The sequence below is a fragment of the Pseudorasbora parva genome, chromosome 19 (genome assembly GCF_024679245.1).
Source record: "Pseudorasbora parva isolate DD20220531a chromosome 19, ASM2467924v1, whole genome shotgun sequence".
Lineage (NCBI taxonomy): Eukaryota > Metazoa > Chordata > Actinopteri > Cypriniformes > Gobionidae > Pseudorasbora > Pseudorasbora parva.
In genome coordinates, this window is record NC_090190.1 from 22777788 (window position 1) to 22799533 (window position 21746).

The following is a 21746-nucleotide window of genomic DNA, read 5'->3' on the forward strand; positions in this document are numbered from 1 at the left end:
AAAATAAAAACCAGAGTTTTGAGTGTCTATAAATGGATTAGTAAGTTATGGAAGTCCATGGAGTAATTCTCACACCACTCATTGAGAAACAGATTACAAGAGCAAGGAATTATACTGCACAGTGCTTTTATTCAAAAACAAACAAGGCAAGCCAGTTGCCAAAATATTAAACTAGTTACACTTCAGGATTAAATGGTAAATGGACTGCATTTATATAGCGCTTTTAACAGACCCTATGGCCATCCAAAGCGCTTTACATCTTGGCTCTCATTCAGACACCGACAGCGGTGTCTGCCATGTAAGGCGCCATCCAGCTCGTCGGGAGCAGCTGGGGTTAGGTGTCTTGCTCATGGACACCAACACTTGTTCACCTTTCGGTTTGTAGACAATCTACATGAACCACTGAGCCACTGCCGCCCCATTAGGGTTATACCATCCATGAAGCCACTTGAAAATCCAACTGCTCAACAAAAGTATCTCTGCACCTAAAGAAAGAAACCGGGGGGAAAAAAAGTCAGTGAGCTTTAAACACCTACAAACCAAAAGAGTGTTCAAAATACACTGATCTCAGCCCCATATCCGAAATGTTTCATCCAGCAGTCGCAAACAAACACGTGTTCATCATTGATCAGAAGTTAAAGTACATCATCAAAAGCTGGTAGCAACATACCTGCAGGACCCATGTCAACAAAAGCCTCAGAGCCTCTAAAAGAGAAACAGGAAAAATAAAATAAAAAGTGAGCTATGAACACATACAAACCAGGAGACAAAATGTTCAAATTCACTGATCTCAGCCCCATATCCGAAATGTTTCATCCAGCAGTCGCAATCAAAAATGTTATCATCATTGATCAGCAATAAACTAGGGCTGCACGATTTCAGGAAGAGATCCAATTGCATTTGCGATTCAAAATGAAAATTCTTTACAAATGAAAGCATATAGCTGTTTTTTATTAGGACAACTATTTGATTGATAAGACATTGAACAGAACTATTACATTATTTAATTTGTAATAGCTACAATGTTAGAGCATGTATATATAAATATTGCAGTTTTTTTAACCTTTTAATATGCAGACAGGCTACAAAAGTCATTAGCAAAGGTCTAAATCTATAATATATATAAAAAATAAGTGCTTTTTATTTGCAATATCAATTTCTTAAAATCCATGTCTTTAATTTGAAACATTAGCCTCTTGTGCATATACTGTGAGGAACGTCCTGTACATTGAACACATGGACGGTCAAATTTAAGGGACATGTTATCCAGAAGTTTAATTCATACTGGAAGCCAGAGAGCTCCTTTGAGCAGAAACTCCACATTTGCCTCAGGAAGTAATAGTTTCCAGGAAATCCCTAATGTTAAATGCTAAAAGGCTTTGATTAAACATGAAGCCAATACATACAACTGCAGTAAGGTATGATTATTCAGGTTCAAGCAATGCCATTTTACAATCAAAGTATATTCAAATGCAGTGCTGATTGACATACTTTACTGTATGAAATACTAAAAAATAAAATGCATTGTCTGCCTCATTCTGTGATAAGCCACATCAGCTCAAACACTTAACTGATGCCGAAGGGAGTAAAAAGGTTAAATTAAAATCGCACTGCAGTTCAATTTATCGTGCAGCCCTAAAATTAAACCATCAGAAGGGGAGTGCAACATACCTGCATGACCCATGTCAACACGATTCAGAGCCTTTAAAGAGAAGGAAACACAGTGAGCTATAACAAAACCAAACACACAGACAGTTTTTCACAAGCACTGATCTCAGCCCCATATCCGCAAGTTTCATCCAGCAGTCACCATCAAAACAAGTCATCATCGATCAGGAATTTAACTTTAAAGTGATTGTTGTAACATACCTGCACTTGTACCACCATGACCACAGGTCATCAGCACCTTAAGAGAAAAATAAGTTAAGACACAAAGCAAATTTACCATGCAAGAACACTTAAGCAGCTAGCGCTGAATGTTGGACAGTAGAGTGACCCACACAGACACCAGCAGACAGGTGGTCAAAGTCTCCCCATTAATATAGCACGTAATTGGACAATCTGGTGCACACGGAGTGCACAGATTAAATCAGAAAACGTGCAAATAGGTTAAATGACCATCAACTTACCAGCACTTGGGCCCACAATAGGCATCTTCTCACCGGAAGCACTGCACCTTCTGATGAAGAAATCAAACCATTAAAGCTAAACGACTAAACACTAGGAGCAATTTGAGCGGTTAAAGCTGGCTCAGAACGTTTATTTGATTCTCATAATAGAGCTGCTCTCTCAGAGAGGGCAAGTTTGTCATCATAGCCAATATGTAAACCGAAAGCGTAAAAAGAAAACCAACCTTTTACAGAGACCCTCAGCCCAGGACACTTCATCCAGCTAAGAGCACGGTCATCTTATGCACCTTCCAACCTGCATGAAAGTAACGGTTAGGTGGGGCTACGTAATTTACGACAACTAAAAACCATGTTTCGGTTGTCCTTTTCCTTAATGTTGCTGGGACAGCTACAGGCTAACTGTTCAGCGACCGTCGGTAAAAGTGTTGCTATCGGCTCCTGTTTGACCGCGCCTGCTATTAGATGAACAGGAACGGCTTCGATCAGGGCCGTGAACCTCGATTTAATAGCCATAACATATGCACGAGTCAACTCCAAGTTTAGCTTAATAGGCATTCTTAACCGCTTAATAAGTTCCGACGTGTAGTACAAGTTACTTCAACTGTTACATAATACCATGTTAAAGTTGAATGTTACCTCTGCAGTAGTGATGGCGGTGGAACCTCGTGGCGGACCGAAACTCCACTTTTAACGAACACCTGGAAGAGCGCAAACGTACAAAAAAGGAAAAAAATCAGTATGACCGACACAAAACTACAATATATATGCAGATATATAACAACAGTAACGTTGTATTACTTATTAAAGATTAGCGGTAAATAGCCTTAAATGGCGCCGATTTGTAAGCTAACGTTACTCTGCAACGTTGGACTCAGCCACAAAACCAAAATTTTACTTTTACACACATTATAAATAATAAAACCACGTTAATTCGAGCGCAACCCTGACCGCGCTGTTGCGCACTATAACGTTACATCCCGATTTCTTCTAAACGTTGAAATACTCTACAACAAACTCCAATAACTCATAGAAAATAGCAGTGTAACAACAAAACCAGCTATTAAAACCTACAACACACTTTTCGACGAGTCATGATTGAAGTACACTCACCCCCATTCTTTAGAGAAAGGATAGCTGTTCGAAAGAGGAAGTGAAGACTGTGACCCGTACTTTTATACAGCGCAACTGAACGCTGATTGGTGAATGGGCTTATCGCTGATTGGATGAATGAGGTGGGTTGGTCGCAAAGCTTGATGGGATATGTATTTCCGCTTGTGACATAAAAATGAGTACCTGTATATTTTGTCGACTATTAGCCCTGCCCTATTTAATAACTGGTGTCTTTTATTTAACCAACGTAATGTTTATATTGTAAAATATATTTATACTGAAAAACATATGCATATAAAACTAAGCAATCAAGTTAATCGCATGTTGTTATGGTTAAAATCGTGTTCTAACAATGACTCGCTTTTACACAACGACTGAATATCATGAAATTAGCTCAAATAAATTATGCAGTAAAAAAAATGTAGATTTGTAGACATGTAGATATAAAATACTCATTCCATCTGTTTATAGATTATGTCATGAATTCATAGCGGGAGAATTCTGTGAACCGGATTAGTGGGATAGCCTATACCACCGGTCAGATGATTAAGATAACCCCATTAAAGCGCTTTATCTCCTTAAAAAAAAATGCAGGCTATTTAGCTATAAAGCATAGTTTGGTTCCTGGGCTTGATGAATCCCCCGGCTGCCCATGCAGTGTCACATCTATTTTCAGCACCATGGACAGAGCTGTCTCCGCTTGAACCGAGAAAAGATCACCAGGCCAATAATGATCACTAACCATAAAAAATGCATACAGTTTTATGCAAGTGGCTATTTAGCGTACGGTTGATTTTCCTTCTTCTTCTTCTTCTTCTTCTTCTTCTTCTTCTTCTTCTTCTTCTTCTTCTTCTTCTTCTTCTTCTTCTCTTTTCTTTTTTTAATGCAAATTATTTATCTTGTTTGGGATGAATTATTTGCACAGAAATATCTGGGCCGATGAGAAAAAAAAAGTTTTTTATTTTATCTTTTTCCAAATGTTTGAGTCATGAACAATCTCTCTCTCTCTCTCTCTCTCTCTCTCTCTCTCTCTCTCTCTCTCTCTCTCTCTCTCTCTCTCTCTCTCTCTCTCTCTCTCTCTCTCTCTCTCTCTCTCTCTCTCTCTCTCCCCCTCTCTCTCTCTCTCTCTCTCTCTCTCTCTCTCTCTCTCTCTCTCTCTCTCATATATATATATATATATATATATATATATATATATATATATATATATATATATATATATATATATATATATATATATATATATATATATATATATACACTATAATTGTACGGCATAGAATCTGAACCAACCCATAGGCTACTTGAAATAAGCAGGGTTTTTTTTTTTTTTTTTAACCAGCCTTTGAGACATGATTACAAACCTTTTCACAGAATCAGTTGGGGATGATGTATATGTTTACTGTTGCCTTGTCAATTCATAATAAAATAATAAATTAGCCATTTTTGCAGTTTCACTACCTGAAATTTGGGGGGGGGGGGGGTAAAACATAAGATGTATTTAAATGAATAGGTACTAAAAATGAAATCAAACTAAATAGGTTTTATAGAATAAGGAATAAAGTGATCCATGTCATGAATCTATCAAATTATTTGATATGAAAATGATGCAGTTGTAGGCTGCAATATATATATATATATATATATATATATATATATATATATATATATATATATATATATATATATATATATATATATATATATATATATATATATATATATATATATATATATATCACATCACCCATATATTAAATAGTGGTGCTTTTATCATATTGCTATCTTATTCAAGCACGAGGTATTGAGTTGCAGGGACTTTACCCCCTTCCACTTCACGTCCTGTTTACTCGTGATAAAATCATTATATCGCACTTGTTTTTCTTGGCTTATTGGTTTATAAGTAGGCTACATAAATATGTATGAATATTATATAAACGTATAAATGCAAGCGTTTGGCTAGGCCTACGCCCTAAGAGCAGCAGCATAAGGCGATATAATATGTAGAAATACGCTTATGTCGCAAAACAGGTTCCGCTTCCTCCAGTCCTCAAATGAAAGTAATTCGGGTCATTTGCTGTAGTTACACATTAGTTCGACTTGAGATGTGAGAATGAGCGCATCACATGACTGCAGCACATCCACCTCACCGCCCCCGCCGCTCCACTCCGTTCCATACACTCAATGTAAACACCGTTAGCGCTCCTTGCTTTGTCTTTGAGCCTGTGGCTGGAGCTCTCGACTCACTATGCCATGGATATTTTGTGGCAATACCAGTTCAGGATCATTTTGCTGGGGGACTCGACGGTGGGCAAATCATCTTTGCTCAAGAGGTTCACGGATGGCATATACACCGATGTAGCAGACCCTACTGTCGGGGTGGATTTCTACGCCCGTTCACTAGACATCGAACCTGGGGTTAAAATCAAACTACAGCTGTGGGATACAGCCGGACAAGAAAGATTCAGGTTTGTGCCCTATTTATAATAGCAAAAATCATTAGTATTAATATTATGTTCGGTCTGCTGGCTATGTCTCCATCACGTAACGTTACAGTTACATGGATTGAATGCGTAGCCTACTGCATCACTAGGATTTTATCACGGCAAGTATCCATGCATGCTTTTGCGATGTCATTGGTTGTGCAATATTGCAGGGTTATGTTTTAGGTAAGCCCATTATCAGTATTTTTTGTTTTACTGTAATATGAATTCACCTTTATGTGTATGCCATTGTGTAATTTACCTGCTGGGTTCACATTCACAGGCCTACCAGACTGTTTATGAATGAGGCTTATCTCATTGATTTGTTCCAGTGTCATATTATGCCTCACCTGTTTGGATTCAGTAATGAGAGTGTTTGGTTTAGTACTGTCACTGGGCTCAGATCCTGATGTCTCTGATCATTTCGCCCTATTTTTGAAGCACCACTTGCCTTCAGGGAAGCACAAACATCCACCCTCAATGCTTTAAAGGACCATTCATGAAATGTAAAAATCAACCACCACAAAAGCCTTTTTTGTTGTTTCTTTGTTGTTTTTTTGTTTTTGTTGTTGTTGTTTTAAATGTAGGCTATTCAGAATGATCAGACTCCCATTTGATTTCCACATGTATTAGGCCAATGGTGGAACACTGAATGCACAAAAAATCAGGTTCTCTACTCTACGTTCTTTCTGTTAGCATTAAATGTATAATTGCAATAATTTTAGTATGATTATGGCTCAGAGCCCATATGACAGACACTTAGAAACAAGCAAATACAAATGCAACATTTATATTGACTAGAAAAGCACTGCTTGAATGTGTGCCAGTGCTGTTGCCACACAGTGAAATGATATAAGGACAAATAAATAAGGATTGCATTTATTTCTAACCTCAGTGCCCCACTGTACACCCTTTTGCGGTTTTATTGCTGTATACTAGCCCTGGTATGATTTTGTGTCTTATGTAATGAATTATTCCAATAGTGTTTTTGCTCTCATAAATTTCTCTCTCATAAAGCTACACTGTGTAACTTTTTTTTAGTTTATTCTTAGCTAAAAACACTTAGTTCTTTCAAAAATAGATGTGCTCATTAATGTAGATTTACTTCTTTCAAGTAAGAAAGTATTTTCATAAGTTTATAATATGCCATTGAAAATACATTCGGGTGAGGGTTTGAATGCTGGTCGCCATGTTGCCCCTCCATCTTGAAAGTACATTAGCCAAAGAGGTACATACCCATAAATTCAAGCTTCGCTTTTTGCGTTTTAACACTTCTGAGCTGTAAACGGCAAACTCTGGTCGGGCCAGTCACATTGGCCCTCATTTATCAAAAGTGCGTACACCAAATTTCCAGCGTACACCTTGCGTACACCCAAACCCACGGTGACTTTGAGATTTACCAATATGGACGTTGGCGTACGGCACGCTCAAATCCTACGCCAGCTCAGGAGGTGGTGGACGCACGTTTGAGTTAGTGTGAAAATGCGCAGGAAAACAATAACACCACAAAAAGCACTGACAAAGATATGCTAGGCCTATATTATAATCCACTGAAAAAAACAAGAACATAGTAATTATAAACTTCAGTGTTTATTTTTGTGCAACATTAATTTTATGTTATTTCTTATTTTAATGTTTAATTTGTGTGATACCAAGCATTTGATTTGTAGGCATGTATTCCTCCAGTTGCGAGCCTGTGCGCTTTACCTGACGGTTCGGGGTTAGGCCCGGCAGCTGCGCACGGACTGGGACTGAAAATAATTCAGACTAATAACGACATTCTTCTTCTAAATAACAATAAGCGTCATTAATAATAAAAATCATAATAATAATAAGAATCTTACAAATTGTCATGCAATTATTAATGTGAATGGTACTCCACATCACATTATCATCACTATCGTACACCCCAATAGCCTATACCTACATGTGCCGTGATACGACATTAAATGCTAATTTCAAAATCATTGTTCTGTAAAATAATGCATTGTGATAATTTCTCATCCAAACTGCTATTTAAACTGCTGGAGTGCACTTCTCCACCCCCACACTGTTACTCGTAATTACGGTCCATATTTTGTTTTTCGTATTTGTGTGTGCCTTTAATTCCACTCTTTAAACTCCCAAATAAAACAATTTCGCTTTTTTCCACTTCCCTGGTGATCGGCTCGATGGGCGCGTCTCAATCATCTCACTAGTTCAGTAGTCAGGGCACTGTTCAGGGAGTCAGTCCATTGACTTATGTCCTAATCAGTGCCCTGACTAGTGGACTAGTAAAATTGAGACGCGCCCGATCTTCACGTCAGAGAAGTTTCGTTTCTTTGCCGTCTTCTGTGTGTCCATGGCGTAAAATGAGGGCGTGGGAGAGGCGGAGACTTGAATATATAGGGGCGTGTTATTCTAATGACGATCGTTTTCAACCGCTGCATTTATCAAGGGCAGGTATTGCGTAGCCTACACCTGGATGTCAAAGATTCAAACGGTCATGAATCAGCGTATTGATTCATGATTCGGATCGCCAATGTCACGTGATTTCAGCAGTTTGGCAGTTTGACTCAAGAAAATCATGAATCAATACGCCGATTCATGACCGTTTGAATCTTTATTTGAAGTTTGAAAACAAACGCGGAAGAGAAGACAATGCTGAATAAAGTCCTAGTTTTCGTTATTGTTGGACCAAAATGTATTTTCGATGCTTCAAGAGATTCTAATAAACTAACTGATGTCACATACGGACTATTTTGATGATGTTTTTATTAGCTTTCTGGACATGGACAGTATAGTGTACCTACACTTAGATACGCTGTCGGACTAAATATGAAATATCTTAAACTGTGTTCCAATGATGAACAGAGGTCTTATGGGTTTGGAACAACATTAGGGTGAGTCATTAATGACATAAATTTCATTTTTGGGTGAACTAACCCTTTAAGACCACAATGGAAACACAGAGAGCAACAGGTCTGGGGGAAAAAAAGTTCCTGGGACAAATTGTTCTGGGTAATTTGGGTGGAAGTGGGGTTGTAGTTAGATTTACGGGTGACGTTTCATGCTTACTTTTTCAATTGAGCTTAACTTGAAATGGATCTAATAATCTCTGGAAATTATTTGGTGCATCCATCTAATCATAGGACCCTTGTAAATATCATCTTCTTCATCCCTTCAGGTCTATCACCACTTCCTACTATCGCAACTCTGTCGGCGGACTCTTAGTCTTTGACCTGACGAACAGGAAGACCTTTGATCACGTTCGGGAATGGCACCGAGAAGTCAGCGAGCACATCCTGCCTCATCACATGGTCTACATCCTGATCGGCCACAAGAGCGACCTGAGCCGCGACCGCAAGGTGACACGGGACGAAGCGGAGCAGCTGGCGGCCGAACTCGGCATCCGCTACGTGGAAACTTCAGCCAAGTGCAACAGCAACGTGGAACGTGCTTTCGAGCTGCTCACACGGGACATCTATGAGCTGATGAAGATGGGCGAGATCTCCACGCGTGACGGCTGGGATGGGGTCAAGAGTGGCCTCACCGCCAAAGTCCTTTATCCAGCCGAGGAGGAGGCGGAGCGAGAAAAGAGCTGCAACTGCTGACTTCCACAATCCACCTGTAATTGCTCACCTGTGTATCAGTCGGTCGTCGCTCACCTCGGCTTTCACTAATGTGTCGCATCGTGGTCTGTGCCTCAGGGCCTGGACCGCTGCACTTACCTTGTTGTTGCTGTCTGGGGTTGATGGCACAAGCCATTCAAAGGTGTAGTATATTTAGGCTTGCATGGACAGGCCCTGCTTCATATTGTTGGAATTCACCCCATGTTCGGACGTTTGCAGCAATCTTGTGGATAACGTGTGGATAAACATTTTTACATTCTAGTTTTTTTTCCAGCTGTTTGTATAATTGTACTTCCATCCTCTGGAGCCATATGGTTAATTTGGCTTCTTCCGTACCCTTTAAACATTATTAATGTTGTATAATTTAGAAAAATCTAGTGATTACAATCAACACTGTCTGTTCACTTACAGATTTAAAGACACCTTGAAATGGCTTGACAACATGATTTTCTTTCCTGTGTTGGCATATAGTTGACATAGCAGGTAGATGGAGCTGGACACAAATGACTTTTAGCTTATGTTAGTGCTGTGAACCATAATTTCCTAATGCTAGTCAGTTCATAGGTGGTATTAGGAGGACAACATTTGAGAGCGTTTGACTGGACAAATATGTAATCGATATTTTTAGTCAATTTCCCCAGTAACAGTAAAAAATCTTTAGGAGTGCACATATCGTATGGATGTCGTCAAAGCAAAGAGACTTGGATTGAAAGCCACAAAACTTCCATTTTGATTTTCTATATTCTTTAGGTGAGAATAATTTGAGACAGTGAGGACAGTTGTTGGCTGGTAAACATCCTTTCTGGGTGAAAAGGCAAGACTAAACCTCCTTTCTAACTGATCGCTGGGTTTGCAAATATAAATTTACACAATTTCGTCTGATTAATTAAAATTCTGATCTGTTTTTATACCACTTTGTTACAGCTCAACCTCAACATTATTTTGTGCAAAAAGCCAAAATACTTTAATTATTCAGGAAATAATCGCCAATGCAACATATTTTAAATTTTCTCATGTTCATGGATAGATAGATATTGTTTCAAATCAATTGACGTATCATTCATTCTCCAAAAGCATACAACATAATCTTATATGCTCTGTTCTAAAACCTAGTGACCTGTCCATCTAAACAGCATTGTAGTGCGTCATATATTAATTCCTCACACAAAGACTGTTCCAAAAAACAGACAGCAATATTATGCTGCTTCTAAGACACTGTTTTGCAGCATCATGTGTATCATCCAAGATTAAGTCAAAAGAAATGTTGATTATAAATATCTCATTCAATACTACAAAATATCAAACTAATTAAATTGACTATTTTACCCAAAGTTTGTGTGTGCTATGTATGTTATTACTATCCAATATCATTAGCTCAGCAACATGCTAACAAGTGTACAACAAATTGCTACTTATGTATAGTAAAACATTCGAAACAGTCACTTAGGAGACTCCATTAGTTAGCTTGTCGCCTTAAGCTTAACTTTATGACACGAATAGCATATGCAGAAACGCACAGCCATTTAATGTATACTCCATTTGTAGTGTGATAGCACGAATACAGGCACTCGAAACTGTAACATTTCATCCTTGTTCGGCGTCTGCACTATTTTTCAGTTATGAGCGATAAAAATGTATTTGTACTCAAATTTGTACTTTGTACTCAACCTGTGGGTATCTCTCCCCCAGTTTCATGCGGTTAAATGTAATTAAGTTGGTTTAACTTAATTTTATCAAATATGGCAAATGCTGGTTATATTTATGAAGTGATTTTTATGCGTGTCCAACTCAAACTAAAACATTGAATTTAAAAATAAATTAGTAGGCAGAAATGCTTACAATCATGTTCCCCCATATGGAGAGACAATAGACAAAACTTGGTTGGGGTGTTTTTATTAAAAAGTTACTTATTGTAAAACAACCTAAAATGTTCAAAAAAAAAAGGAACATATCCAATATCTGTCAAAACATTCAATATATATAAACATCTCCTGTTTGTTAGTGAGTTATTGTATTCTCAACTTTGAAATTTTACACTTTCATTTAGCAGACATTTTTATCCACAGCAACTATACGGAATACGACAAGCGATCAATCTTAAGGAGGTGAACACAAGAAGTGCTGAAAATACAAAGATTTAAACATTGTTCTGAATAAGAAAAGAGAGGGATTTAAAAGAGAAAGCCGGATTTTTAAGAGTCAGCAAGATGCCATTACGTGCTCATTGAAGAGATGAGTTTTCAGCCATGTCTTGAATATTGTCAGGGATTTGGCTGCTCAGATAGCGTTAGGAAGATTGCTCATGTTGGAAGTCCAGCCAGAAGAGTAGCCTATAATGCGATAGTTCAGTCTAGAAATGACAAGGGCCGAGGCGAGACGTTATGTTGCATGTTCCATTAGTAAGGGCCTGATCTTATTTGTGTGGTGCAGTGCAAATCTCATGGTTTACACATGCTGAATTTTCAATGTGGTGTTTGGATGTCCACCATTACCCCTTTTCCACCAAGGCAGTGCTGGTGCTAAATCGGAGCCAGAGCCTAGTTTTAAATCGGTTCTTTGTGTTTCCACAGCCAAAGCACCAGCTCCGAGCCAGGAAAAGTGGTTCTTAAGTAACACCAAAACATTGCTGGGCTAGAAGTAAGAACCGCTTGCGTCACCGGCTGGGGGCGGCGTTACCGTGATCAACAAGATGAACACAAACCTGTGACCGCCATTTTTTCAATAGCAGCTAATCAAGCTAACAGCTGCTGGATTGTAATCTCCGTTTATACAAATCATGGAGAGCTGCACGAATGCGTTGGATTTGCGGCGTTTTAATGCTGATGTAGGATCATAAAGCCATGAGCCACTGAGGGAAGGCTTGTTCGAGATGCATCGGCGCGCGCTGTGCAGACTGATTGCGTATGACATCAAAGTAGAGCGAGCGCCAACGACTCCTTATGCTTTTGAATCGCTCACGCGGTATTTTGATATCATACACGGATCGGTCTGCGCAGCGCCGATGCATCTCGAACAAGCCTGGTGTGTTTGTATTTCCCGCTGCCTCGCTAGCATTGCTCAAACGCTAGCGAGAAAGATGAGACGTATACAGTGACGTAAGACCTAGCTCTGCGGTGGCTCTCTTACATGTGGAAAGCCAAACCGGTTCATAAAGGCTCTCAAGTCGAACCAACTTAGAACTGACACTAGCACGGGCTCTGAACTAGCACTTGGTTTATTCTGGTGGAAAAGGGGTACATGAGGGTTTAGGGTGCCATTTTGGACAGGGTCATTCAGACTCATATTCTGACTAGAATTGAGTATGAAACGTCAGGCTATGCAGAGGACGAAATCCAGTGGGAACTGGAAAGTCACGTGCAGTCCTACGTCACTGTGGACTTAAACTAATTAATGTTAGTTATTTAAGATTATTAAGATGCTAACATTAGCATCTTAATGTTTGTGCTCGTGTAGACCGCGATGGAAAAGCAGACAGCAGGTCTGGGGGGAAAAGTTCCTGGGACAAATTGTTCCGGGTAATTTCGGTGGAAACGGGGCTTTTGTTGATGAGCCTAGCTGGATGGTAAAATTATGCTGAATCGTCGGAGTGGCTGAGAAGACGAGCAGTTCTGTCTTTGTTAGATTGAGTTGCAGGTGACGATCTTTCATCCATGCTGAGACGTATAGGTCCCAGTAATATGAAATTTGGAAATTTGGACCTCTCCATAGAAAAGAGGAGAGGTCCTACCCTTCAGGTACCTCTGTGACTGGTCGATGTATTTTGTATTCCTCCCTTCCCCCATGCAACCTTGAAAGCCCTATGTGAGGTAAGATTGTAAGAGAGTGCAGTTCCTGTGATGCCCAGCGATGAGAGGGTGGACAAACAGATCTGGTGGCTAACGGGGTCAAGCCAGTTGTGGCAGTCTGTTGAAAGCCTATTAATAAATAACACTACACACCATACTTGTTGTGTGTGGAGGGCCGTGTGCCACATTCATAATCCAAAAAGGAAGAATAAAAAATATTATTAGATACTAATTTAACAAATGACATAAATCAGATTATTTGACCAAATATGACTTATTATCACTAGGAGGTAGTCACATTGATGTTCAATGATCCCAGAATGATGTTCATCAAACTGAAGGAGAAGATTTAAAGTACATTTGAATACTCATATGAAGCAGACGCTTTTGTTTACGGGGTTCTATTTTCCCCATCTCTATATTTACTTAATATGACAAACACTATACATCTCTCACAAGAAATTAAAGTCATTTAAAACGATTATTTGGTACCATTGTCACGAGGCTTAAGCTCCCAGACTGAAATGCATGCTTGAGCTGTTTTAACTGAACAAAACTTACATTGGCATGTCTTAAAATATGTAAGTGCCAATTTGTCTCAAGATAATAATAATAATACATTTTATTTATAATGTGCTTTTCTTAAAGCTACACTGTGATATTTTCCCCCATCTAGCGGTAAAAAGGTATATGACCAAATTCTGATTTCATTTTAACTCCTATGGTGGCCGATTTAGTCCAAGATTAACATGGCAATCCTCCTTTTCACATTCGACACGGTGCCATCGAGTGTTAAAACGCGAAAGGCGAAGCTTGAATTTACGGGTATGTCCCTCTTTGGCTAATGTACTTTCAAGATGGAGGGGCAACCTGGCGACCGGCATTCGAACCCCTCACCCGTATGTGTTTTCAATGGCATATTATAAACATACAAGAACACTTTATTACTTGAAAGAAGTAAATCTACATTAATGAACACATATATTTTTGAAAGAACTAAGTGTTTTTAGCTAAGAATAAACTAAAAAAAGTTACACAGTGTAGCTTTAAACCCAAAGCGCTACAGTAAAATAGTAATAATACAACAATAAATAAAATACAAAAACGATAAAATAATTATAGCAGTACAACAAATGATTAGAAAAAAAACAGTCTTAAACAAATGTGTTTTAATCAACTTTTTTAAAATGACCCAACGTTGGTGCTTTTCTGATGGCCAGAGGAAGCACATTCCTTAGCTTTGTTGGCTTTATATGAAAAGGCTCTTTCCCCCATGGTCTTAAGCTTACATGAAGGCTGGTGAAGTGAGAGAGAGAGTTAGCAGAGCGAAGAGAGAATGACGGAGTTTAGATGCACATTAGTAATGTTTTCTAAGGCATGTTTAAAAAAGCTACTTACATGTCCTAATTGAACTAAGGCCTAATAGCTTAATCTAAAGCGTGTATGTGAAACCAGAAACCAGGCCAGAGACTTGGAATAGGGAGAATTTAAAAAAAAAAAATGTATGTGTCCTTTTGTGTGTCCTGTTTTAAATATATCTGATGTTCTTCATTTTGTTGTTATTCTGTAGGGAAAATATCCGATGTGTACAACAACATAAAGGCCTAGTTTCAAGTACATTAGTAAGTAGCTTTTATAAATATGCCATAGAAAGAAAGAAAAAACTGTGCATCTTGACCCAAAACAATGGCAGTGACATTTTAAATTAAAATATGTCAGTGAAAGTTGTTAAAACAGCTCAAACATGCATTGTAGTCTGGGTCTAGCTTAAGCTTTTTTGTGAAACCGATGGATAGAGTTGGGGAACATTATTATAGTAATCGTTCTTGATGTGAATATACCTTTACACTCTAGAAGGAAGCCAAAACATATTTTCAGACCAGAATATCACAGAGACTTGCAGGTGGGCATACTCTAAAACAACTGTATAGCAATGCCCTGGCCTCAAAATCTAGTTTTGTCTCTATAGAGGTTCTCACTAGGATCATGTCTCATGCATTGATTGTATTTGACGCCGATAGTTTCTGAGTAACAACAACGATGTGCTACTTCAGATCAGGACAGAGGTATGGATAAGACCCCCATAACAGTAACAGGACACTCCTCATTTTACCAGCATGTCAGCAAGACTTCAGTTATGGCTGCTGTAAAGAGATTTGCCATGCAGCGTATAGCTCAGCGTCCTAGCTCCATCATGTGCCGATGGCTTTACAGGGTTTGTTTGTATCATAGACTGTAAAAAAGGCATATGTACATTTCTGTATGGTACACATTATTGTAAATAGCAGCAGGGTGCAATGGTCTTAATGTCAGCTGAGGCCAGGTGGAAGCTAAAAAGGGTTGTGTGGCTTAACCGCAGGTCAACATAACGTCTCCTTTCACACCGCACAGTCTATATGCAGCTTGTAATTCTGAGCTAGTAGTGGGGTATGGGAAGGGTTTAATTGTGCCAGCAGAACATCACCATTGTACAATTACCCTGAACACATCTTTTGAGTTTACAGATCAGGGATGACATTTTTTCCCCAAGCCACCAAAAGGTCTTCTATTTAATCTTATATCTTCTGCAGACAATATGCAGAGAAAACTAGGAAGAAAATTGGCGTATTCAGTTCCTTTTGAACCACGTGCTGTAATAAAATCATGTTTCTGTTCTCTATTTCACTACTTTATTACGCAGATGAAAGAAAAAAAACATCAAATGTGAGCGAATTACTTTTATTTACAGTGAAATGAGTAACTCAATCCATTTAACGCTGGACACTTGCAAGGATTTCTCTTATCATTCAACATTATAATTTAAAACACTAGGTTTTGTACAGGTTTTTTTTTTTTTTTTTTTTTTTTTTTGGTAGTGGTAATATTACATGCTGTAAAAATTGCTTTTGTTGAGACATGGCAATGACTGATTGTATGTTTAATTGGATTGTAAGAACACAAAGAAAAACTACTATCCAATCTGCTAAATGTGAACAATTTTAAACAAGTTGGGAACTTTGGATGGGAAATGATGGCGATGAGAGAATGAAGTTAATATGCTGAGAGCGAAACAATTCACACCTGAAAATAGCCAAATGCCGTGTAAAAAGCCCTGATGAATCACTTTCCGAACATGATATTTCAAATTCTGGTGAGTTGAGTAAGTTTTGAGGTTGTTACATTAATAATATTTAAAGAAGTGTGTAGTATACATAGACAAATATTGACAAAATGTGTGGCCACAGTGTTCTGGCCACTGAAAGGTTTTGCACAATTTGACGACTAGTTTCTATGGTAACTGCATTCATTAAATATGTACACATGCATATTTAACTGCACATTGCTCTTCACATACTATTTCACAGATAAATAAATTGTATTAAAAGACATTTATATTTCCCATGAATCTTTTAAAAATGGTGGTGCCAAATACTTTTAACACGCCCCCTTGTGGTCAATAGAGAACAGCTCATTTTAAGAAAACAGGTTGCATTGAAATAAATCACAACGTGTTAAATAGCTTGTGTAAATGAAAGAAAATTGTGTATTATAGATAGACAATAGGACATTTTAAGCATAAAATCAGGACTTCCAATAGTCACCCACTATTAACACTTCCAGCCACTCACTGACTCACCTCATATAATCTGATTCTGATCATATAAACACGTTTGAACATGCCTACACTCTTAAAAATAAAGGTTTTTAAATGGTTCTTGGGCAGGGAGCGTGGTTCAATGAAGAACCTTTAATATACAAAGAACATTTCCATTGCACAAAGGGTGCTTTGTTGTGCAAAAAGGTTATTTAGACTATACAATGGTTAGACTTTTTTTTTTTCTTTTAAGAACCTTTCACAAAACAGTTCTTTGGGGAACCAAAATGGTTCTTCTATGGCATCACGGTGAAAACCTATTTTTGGTTCTTCCTGGCACCTTTATTTTTAAGGGTGTAGTTTATCAGTCATGTGGATGAGCAGAGTAAAATGTATTGCACATTTTAAATGTTAAATCAACTGTAATGAATGCTAAAGCCAATAGTAATAATGTACATCAAGCTCTGGGCATTGTAAACTGTCAATATGCATTGTGATTTGGTAAATATATAAGATCCATTATGTTTAAATAAAATTTGCGTTAAGATCTGTGTTCTCATAATCTCTTGCAGTAGGTTGTTGTTTTGTATAAAAGACAAGCAATGCAATAATGACATGATTTCACAATTGTGAAATTTGGACTTTTCAGTTTTTCTTTCTGCAGGTTACTTTTTTATACCAATGGCGGAACATGAATTAGCCTAGGTGCATCCCAATTCACATATACTTTTTTATAGGCTATATCTAATCACTCCCTGGTATAGCCTTATTCACTATTCCCGACACTATTGTACTCTGAATAAATTAATTAAATTGAGTGAGCAATTGAATGAGTGCACTCGATAATGTACACTGGTTTCGGACTCTACAAATGTCTGCCTCCTCAAATAGTGAACTATATAAGATAATGGGGATGATAACAGACACGTCCATCTGTTTAAAAGATTCATTAAATTAGGGGTGTTCAAGGTTTTTGGAAGTCGGCTTAAATTCCTCTACTTACTTTACATCAAAACAAGGGCAGGAATAATACATGGCATGGAATTAGTTTGTTAAATCTAAGTTTCTACTACTTAAAAATTAGAGAATTGTCTCCACGACAGTTTGTAATAAACGTAAAAAAAACAAAAAATAAAAATTAGAGAATTCTAGCCTGACAAGCCAGAACCACATCAAGGTGTTTGGTCTGGAAACTCACCATTGACAGAGCTCAATCCGAGGGGCGGGATAAACGGTTGTCTTTCAAACTCCCTCTGCACGCGATAGGATAGCGCTACAACCAACCAGAGCAACGAAGATGAAGCAGAGCCAGTTAAAAGATTAAACTCTCGCCGTATCCGGTCGGCAAAACTCCGAACACATCTTCCCTTCTTAAGAATGACTTCAGTGCCGTTCTTTGTTCTTTTCTCAGAGAAAAGCTTAACTCCAAGTCTTCCAGAGTCGCGGTCAAAGCTGATTCGAAAGACCGCCATCTGCCAGATTCTGTGTTTACTAGAAGCACGCAAGCGCAACTCTGCAGTCATTATGTTAAGCCCCGCCCACCAACTCTATACACGATGTAATTGGCCTGACCAGAGTTTGGCATTTTCAGCTCAGAAGGGTATTGAGAGTTGCTAGACGACACTCGCAGGCAGATTAGATTTGCTGCCGCTAGGGTGCGTCTAGATTTCTAGGCTAAGAGATTTCATGATATGTAATGTAAAATGTATGAATAGCTTACTCTACTTACATATATCCATATACGAAAAAGCACCATGATTGTGACACCACCACAATTCTGTCAAATTTAGTTCAGATTCCCTGATATTCCTGAAAATAAAAGCTAATGCTGCACTCTTCTCCACAATGGTAACCCGCAGTCATTTGAAGGGGTGGTAAAACATCATTTCACTTTTCTCACTTTAGCTAGTTTGCAATGTTGCTGTTTGAGCATAAACAACATCTGCCAAGTTACAACGTTCAAAGTTAAAAGCTATTTTAAAGTGTCGTTCTTTGTTCTTTTCTCAGAGAAAAGCCAAACTCCAAGTCTTCCAGAGTCGCGGTCAAAGCTGATTCGAAAGACCGCCGTTCGCCAGTTTCTGTGTTTACTAGAAGCACGCAATCGTAACTCCGCCGTCGTCATTATGGCCCCGCCTACCGACTCTATACACGATGTGATTGGCCCGGCAAGAGTTAGGCGAATATAGCTCAGAAGTGTATTTAGAGTTGCTAGACAACACTCACGGGCAGATTGGATTTGCTGTTGCTAGGGTACGTCTAGATTTCTAGGCTAGGGAGTTCCAATTCATCCCATTGCAAGGGTTCTGCCAGTAGTGGGCACTTGTGCAATGTAGGCAATACACCCAAGTCAACGAGACTGGGGGAACACTGAAAAAAAATTGTGTTGGATTTACATTATTTAATTGTGTACATCTGTCCCACATGAATCAATTTCATTAAACAAACATAATTTGTTTATGTAACTTCAACGTGATGGAATAAACATTTTAAGTGACTCAGTTAAGTAGTTTCAAAGTGAATTTTATATGACTTCCTGTCTTGATTCATCCACTTCAATGTCTTATACTTTAATGCCACACAACTAATTATAATATTGTACTAGCTACTCGACATAAATTTAACTATTAACATCATTCATTAGCAAAGCATTAAACCTCCTACAGCAAAGCCATTTTGACTTTGGTTGGATTAGCCCTAAGCAAATACTCTTCTCCTCAATGGTAACCCACAATAATTTAAATTGTTCTAATAATTCCAACATAATTGAATATTAAACTATATTAAACACATTTACTCGCTCTTGATTTAGCCATATGCAAAGCATGCTAGGAACTAACAGGCCCCACCCAGTTTCAGTTACACAAATCATTAATGTAAGACAACACAAACAGATTAAGTTTGACTTCAATTTGACTAAGTGGATTGAACACAATCAAATTAAGTTTGGACAAAATGTATAAACAATTGTGTTGCTTTAGCTCATTTTAACTGAGCAATTTGAACAAGCAGTAATTTTTTTTCATGAACTCCCCATCATTACATTCAATGAATCATTCAGGAATGGAGCGTGGCTGTGTTGCTCGAGATGTGCAATGGTTGATTTAACATTGACTTCATGTGGAACTATTGTTGGTAACAAAATAAATTGCAATAATGTGTACAATAAGCGTCGCTGCAACTTTCGTCATGTGCTTTCAAGTCAATGCTGCCTTCATATCATTCCATACTTCCCAATTCTTAAAGTCGTGATTACAAGCAATTGTCGTGTTAAAGTGCTTTGTTGGAAAGAACAGGAATAGTGGAGGACACCAGGTTATTATTGCCTATTGGGAAAATCTTATTAAAGCCATTTCGTGCCCCATTCGACAACCACAGACATTCAATGTGCTATAAGTTTGTTGACAAATCTGAAATTTCAGTCAAATAGAGGTCAAATTAAATCATATGACAAGACAAAACATGTAGGTTATTGTGGAAAAAACGAGGGAAAAAAAGAAAATCTAGGCTAAATAGTCACTGTGTCTGCCATGAAATTCGTAGTCTGCCCATGCAACTCGGAAATCAGGGTATCAAAATTATATCCAAACTTACCAGTGGTAAATACGGCTTGAGATTCATGTCATGTCCAAATTTTTACCAAGAGAAAATGTACGATAATTTTGATAGCTACAAGAAAATAAATATCTGGGGTATACAATAGATCTGGACATTTCACTTTTCGTTTATTTAAAATGGGGTTATGTAATGTAAATGCGAGCTCGGCAAGTTGTTTAAAAGTTTATAGGATCCTCATGGGAATTATCAAATTTCTGATAGCACGCGAATGTGAGCATGTGAGTCAACAACATGCGCGTATTGCAATCACGACTTCAGAAGTGGGAACCTAGCCCGATGGCCGTTGAATTGTTCTCTCCCTGAAAACTTGATGAATGTGAAATATGGGAAAGAGTGATGAAGAACCCCAGCAGTATTTTAGGATAACGTAATAATGCAGCTGAATTCTATACCAAGAAAGTCTTCGAGCATTTTATACCTGGGTCAGAAATAGATGAGCTTTATTACTCTCTCCTAGGCTAACTCTCTCCCACTCAATCACATGAAACGCATTTACAGTAGAACTAATTAATAATAATAAACAGTATTTTACCTCGAAGATATTGTTGTAGCTATTAATATTAGCTAGTGTATTTCTTGTGTGTAGTTATATTATGTTTTACTCGTTTAAACATAGTTTTTAATCACTAGCCAATCAGACAACACCGACGAAGAATCTAAGGTTATGCTATTGGCCAGAGTGTTTGTCAATCATCACCGTTACCGCCCCCATCCCATGATGCTTCACTTTAGAATACATTTCTACACATTTCGAGCTAATTTTTAGCGTATTAACCAACAAATAGATATAATCTTGTACAATTTTTTATACATTATACAATTAAAGGGGCATTGTGAAGCAAAAGAACATCGTTGTTTTGACTGGCCAGCTAATTGTTACCCTCGTCGAGACGCCATGACTCCCAGCATGTGAGGTCCAGGAAAAAACAGATCAGATCAAAAAGGGCATCTGCCGTGACTGGCATAGCTGTGAAAGGGTTTCTCTAACACAGTTACGGAATCGCTATCAAGAGATTTCGGATGCACAATTTTTATATCTCGGAGCTGCTAATGACCGATGTTCTTGGCGCTCCACTCTCTACTTGTATAAGAATAGTATTGAAGTATGAGGAATCTCTTATTTTACGTTAAGATAAAGCATCTAACGTTGCAATGTAATAATTGCCTTTTTTCCAGTAAAACAGATAAACTGATATACAATTGTGTTAGCGTAATGTGTGGAGCGTTTGCTAATATACATTTGTTTTGGATTATTAACAATGTTTTATTTGGGAGAGTGTTAACCCTGGTAAATAAACCAGCTTAATATGACAGCTGATCTCCCAGCCTGGTCATATGTGGATTTTTTCCAGCAGGGAATAAAATAAATAAATAAAAAAACTGTTATTGTATCAAATGATATTATGAGGGATTACAACCTTATTCGTGTACAAGGCACA

The 21746-nt window shown here is 38.1% G+C and overlaps 1 protein-coding gene, 2 long non-coding RNA genes and 4 other non-coding genes across 7 annotated transcripts; 2 read left to right on the forward strand and 5 right to left on the reverse strand.

Moving 5' to 3' along the window:
* Positions 1 to 109: 109 nt before the first annotated feature.
* Positions 110 to 2351, reverse strand: LOC137047499 (uncharacterized). The gene is made up of 4 exons (XR_010899203.1): positions 1870 to 2351; positions 1672 to 1702; positions 671 to 705; positions 110 to 485 (listed from the first exon to the last, which is right to left on the reverse strand). It is a non-coding gene; the product is annotated as an uncharacterized lncRNA (long non-coding RNA).
* LOC137048589 (small nucleolar RNA SNORD99) lies at positions 1767 to 1837 on the reverse strand. Its single transcript, XR_010899473.1, has one exon. It is a non-coding gene; the product is annotated as a small nucleolar RNA SNORD99 (small nucleolar RNA).
* Positions 2245 to 2321, reverse strand: LOC137048565 (small nucleolar RNA SNORD103/SNORD85). The gene has a single exon (XR_010899451.1). It is a non-coding gene; the product is annotated as a small nucleolar RNA SNORD103/SNORD85 (small nucleolar RNA).
* Positions 2352 to 2374: 23 nt separating the features above from the next.
* LOC137047500 (uncharacterized) lies at positions 2375 to 3295 on the reverse strand. The gene is made up of 3 exons (XR_010899204.1): positions 3240 to 3295; positions 2766 to 2827; positions 2375 to 2424 (listed from the first exon to the last, which is right to left on the reverse strand). It is a non-coding gene; the product is annotated as an uncharacterized lncRNA (long non-coding RNA).
* LOC137048566 (small nucleolar RNA SNORA16B/SNORA16A family) lies at positions 2486 to 2622 on the reverse strand. Its single transcript, XR_010899452.1, has one exon. It is a non-coding gene; the product is annotated as a small nucleolar RNA SNORA16B/SNORA16A family (small nucleolar RNA).
* A 2004-nt stretch (positions 3296 to 5299) lies between the features above and the next one.
* rab42a (RAB42, member RAS oncogene family a) lies at positions 5300 to 17239 on the forward strand. The gene is made up of 2 exons (XM_067425008.1): positions 5300 to 5707; positions 8889 to 17239. Exons 1-2 carry the CDS (start codon positions 5493 to 5495, stop codon positions 9313 to 9315), a joined length of 642 nt encoding a protein of 213 aa, XP_067281109.1. The 5' UTR covers positions 5300 to 5492; the 3' UTR covers positions 9316 to 17239.
* Positions 17240 to 21245: 4006 nt separating this feature from the next.
* LOC137048586 (U11 spliceosomal RNA) lies at positions 21246 to 21381 on the forward strand. Its single transcript, XR_010899470.1, has one exon. It is a non-coding gene; the product is annotated as a U11 spliceosomal RNA (small nuclear RNA).
* The last annotated feature ends 365 nt before the right edge of the window (positions 21382 to 21746 follow it).

What these genes read in the sequence shown, in the direction of transcription:
- rab42a (XM_067425008.1), top strand. Translation starts at nt 5,493, where the DNA reads ATGGATATTTTGTGGCAATACCAGTTCAGGATCATTTTGCTGGGGGAC. An exon ending in GCCGGACAAGAAAGATTCAG is followed by an intron (nt 5,708 to 8,888) that starts GTTTGTGCCCTA and finishes TCATCCCTTCAG; the next exon opens with GTCTATCACCACTTCCTACT.